At 34.5% G+C, this 3,604-nt stretch overlaps 1 protein-coding gene across 1 annotated transcript; it reads right to left on the bottom strand.

Annotated features, from left to right (window-relative positions):
• Positions 1–601: 601 nt before the first annotated feature.
• LOC113397095 (gallerimycin-like) lies at positions 602–1,855 on the bottom strand. The gene is made up of 2 exons (XM_064218161.1): positions 1,742–1,855; positions 602–992 (listed from the first exon to the last, which is right to left on the bottom strand). Exons 1-2 carry the CDS (start codon positions 1,809–1,811, stop codon positions 829–831), a joined length of 234 nt encoding a protein of 77 aa, XP_064074231.1. The 5' UTR covers positions 1,812–1,855; the 3' UTR covers positions 602–828.
• Positions 1,856–3,604: the final 1,749 nt, after the last annotated feature.

Below are 3,604 nucleotides of genomic sequence, written 5' to 3'. Positions count from 1 at the left end.
TATCTTTATTTTAACAAAATGTAGGACTGGGTGCTAATTCATTTAATCATCAAACATAGTATTTTTAGATATTTATTCAAAACGGTATTTTATGCTTCGATATCGACTAAGTAAATATTTAGTGTAGCTTAGGCGTCACATGAGCTCTTCATCATAACGACCTACAGAGCTGAATAATTTAAACCACACAGACTATGTAGCGGTTACATTATAAACAGACAGTGCCTTATATTATAAATGTCTATGTGTATATTGTACTGCCAACATGATCACGAGAACAAATGTCAACATTACATATTATATACAAGACGCGAGTATACAGCAATGGTGTCTTGAGAATATATCATTATTAAGGCCGTCGCATGAGTAACAGCGTGTAAATAAAAAATAATTGAATAATAATAAATATTTATTCATATTGTTATGTAAATTGTTGAAATACTCTATAAAACGAATTTCAATATTATTTCAAGGTTTATTATCCAACTTAAAAAAGAAGAGAAAATTCTTAGTTCGTTTAAATGTGAATACTAGTTTAGTTGCGTGGCTTTGTCCTCATGTTGCCTTGTAGGTGTGAGGTACATTTTTCCGAGATAAATGTAACCTATGTGCTAAACAGATTATAATTTATTCCTGTGCCAGATTTAATTTAGATCTGTTCAGTCGTTCTGACCTGATTGAGTTACAAACATACATCTATATAACCTTTCGAATTTATGATATTAGTAAGATTGTTTCGCTGTATATCCGGATTTTAACGGTTTATATGCATTTGCTAAATTTTAGCTAGATAAAAAACATAAAGTATTTAAAGGAAAATGAGTGTGACTATCGCAAACATTGGCATCCATTGATGGTGCAGTATCCGCCTCTTTTGTATCCTCGTTGCTTGCAGTTGGCAATGCATTCGTAAAATATACAACCAGGGGGAGGTTTCACTTGAATCATGACCGGTTTGACTATTTGCCTTTTCTGAATATTGTGGACGGTATCTGTAAAATATTCAAAAGTTTTTATATATTATGTGTTTATATATTTGGTAAGTTTCTATTGATAAATGAATATAAAAGTACAGTCACATTTTCTCCACGAAGTTGTACTTCATCGTTGAGCAATTAAATGCTTTTATTATAATTACTGTTACCACTGTTCTGTCACCAGCACACATCAACCTATCAACACTAACAACCGACAACTAAGATTTACATTAACAGCCTGTAAATTTCCCACTGTTTGGCTAAAGCCTCCTCTCCCTTTGAGGAGAAGACTTGGGGCATATTCTACCACGCTGCTCCAATGCGGGTTGGTGGAACACACATGTGGCAGAATTTTGTTGAAATTAGACACATGCAGGTTTCCTCACGATGTTTTCCTTCACCGCTGAGCACTGAATTATAAACACAAATTAAGCACATGAAAATTCAGTGGTGCTTGCCTGGGTTTGAACCTGCAATTATCAGTTAAGATGCACGCGTTCTAACCACTGGGCTATCTCGGCTCTACAACTAAGATGTACTCGCTGAAATATTCAGTTAAGATTAATAATTCTTTATTCTGAGCCATCTCGGCTTTACTGGTAGAAGTAATAAAACCTATAGTTATTCACTACACTGTTGAGAATATTGTGCTTTATTTCTGTCAGACAAGCGGAATATTTAATAATAACAAAATAATAATGGTTTAATTAAAATAGTATACGGATGTTTATGGTATTTATAGTATTCAACTAAAGTATACTAACTGCCAATATCACAATACATAACTGCCACAAGCTCTACTAACAAAATTGCAACAACTAAACACGTCTTCATGACCGAATCTCACAATTTCACTGAGAAATTACTGCTCTGGGAAAGTTATTTATACATTCCTTATACCAACATGCATTGCCCTCATATTCATACTTTAACAGATCTTCAGAGTGTTACTTAGCGATTTATTGCTTAATGTCAAATCCATTGCCGGTAATATTTGCGATGAAACCAAGTCCGAAGCGAATAGCACGGTAATGGTTATCGTGATATTATTCGTGGAAATTGTACAGTAGAAAGATATAAAGCTAGTAAATATCGGACGCAGAGGGAATACCCGGAGTCAATTTCTCTGGCACAGAATTGCATGTGATAAATTTATGCCGGTGTTATACAAAATGAGACCATAATATTCCGAGTGCAAAGCTGCGAGTCGTTTGTTAGCGTTCCTCTTTTGTTTTGTTTGAAATTTGTCTGAATTACTTCTGTGATAAGATTAAAGATTGTATTATTGTTTACCCGAGTTCCACTTTAAGAATTTTGATGTGTTCCATATTCAGACAATCTGGGATCATTTTGTTACTTGTGATACATTTCAGTTGGAAATTAGAGTTGTTAGAGTTATACGATTATGTGAGCCGAGATGGCTCGGTGGATATGTTCACGTGGTTAATAAAAGAACAAAAGTTCGAATCTCGAATTCCTTAACATAAAGAAGAGTAAATTAACCTTTTAAAGTCTTCTGCACAAAGTTTTATTTATAAGGATTACATATTCATATAAATAAGGATTCAAATTGGCTTAAATATGGAAAAAGTTTTAATAGTATCTGTTATTAGTTACTTATTATAGTTATTAACTTTCAAGCAGTATATATTGTAAGTAATTGTATTCAAATGACATAACTTTGTACTTGAAATGTTCGAAAAATAAAAGTACAGAGTACCTTGTCGGTTCTTCTCGGTAGAATCTACATTCGAAACTAGATGATATCGATAAATCTAGATGACTATATAGTAATTCATAAGCTATTCATAATAATTCAATTATGTTTTATTAATCGAGTTTTGATTAAATCGGCCAATCAACAGTCTCATGTACAAGTGTTAGCGTAAACACGTAATATAGACTTACTTACAGTCATAGTCCGGTGAGCTGATACGAGGGAATATACATCAGCAAGGCCATCAGATTTAAGTGCTTGTAGAAGCATGGAAATGTCAGCTATCAACTGAGGGCTGCTATTTTGATGTGAGGGCTTTGTGTAAACTCGTCTGTGTAGGTACCACCCACTCGTCAGATATTCTGCCGCCAAGCAGTAATACTTGGTATTATTGTGTTCCGGTTTGAAGGGCGAGTGAGCCAGTGTAATTACAGGCACAGACATAACATCTTAGTCCTCAAGGTTGGAGGCGCATTGGGGAAGTAAGGGATGATTAATTTCTAACAGCGCCAATGTCTGTGGGCGGTGGTGATCACTTAACATCAGGTGGTCCATTTGCCGGTCCGCCTACCTATTACATAAAAAAAAAATTAAGAATTGACAGAAAATTTTGTACTTTATTTATTTGGTCCGACCCGATATCCAACCCGGGATCTTGGGTCTGCATTATAAACTAGCCACTAAACCAACGAGGCTGTTAAGCAAGTAACGTGTCTAGACGTTATGCATAGACAGCCAAACAGTAGCTCTGTAAATACAATGCAAGCAAGAAAACGCCTCTATTAAGTTGAATTTTAAATTTATTATAACATGTGAATGGTCTTTATGATACTAATATCAAAATGGAATACGAAAACTCCTTGCGCGCTGGCTGTACCATTTTAAATTCGTATATTATTATGAAACAAGT

Source organism: Vanessa tameamea, chromosome 3 (genome assembly GCF_037043105.1).
Source record: "Vanessa tameamea isolate UH-Manoa-2023 chromosome 3, ilVanTame1 primary haplotype, whole genome shotgun sequence".
Taxonomy (NCBI): Eukaryota; Metazoa; Arthropoda; class Insecta; order Lepidoptera; family Nymphalidae; genus Vanessa; species Vanessa tameamea.
The sequence above is the reverse complement of the archived record's forward strand: the minus strand, read 5'-3'. Positions and strand labels throughout refer to the sequence as shown.

What these genes read in the sequence shown, in the direction of transcription:
- LOC113397095 (XM_064218161.1), bottom strand. Translation starts at nt 1,811, where the DNA reads ATGAAGACGTGTTTAGTTGTTGCAATTTTGTTAGTAGAGCTTGTGGCA. An exon ending in TATGTATTGTGATATTGGCA is followed by an intron (nt 993 to 1,741) that starts GTTAGTATACTT and finishes AATATTTTACAG; the next exon opens with ATACCGTCCACAATATTCAG.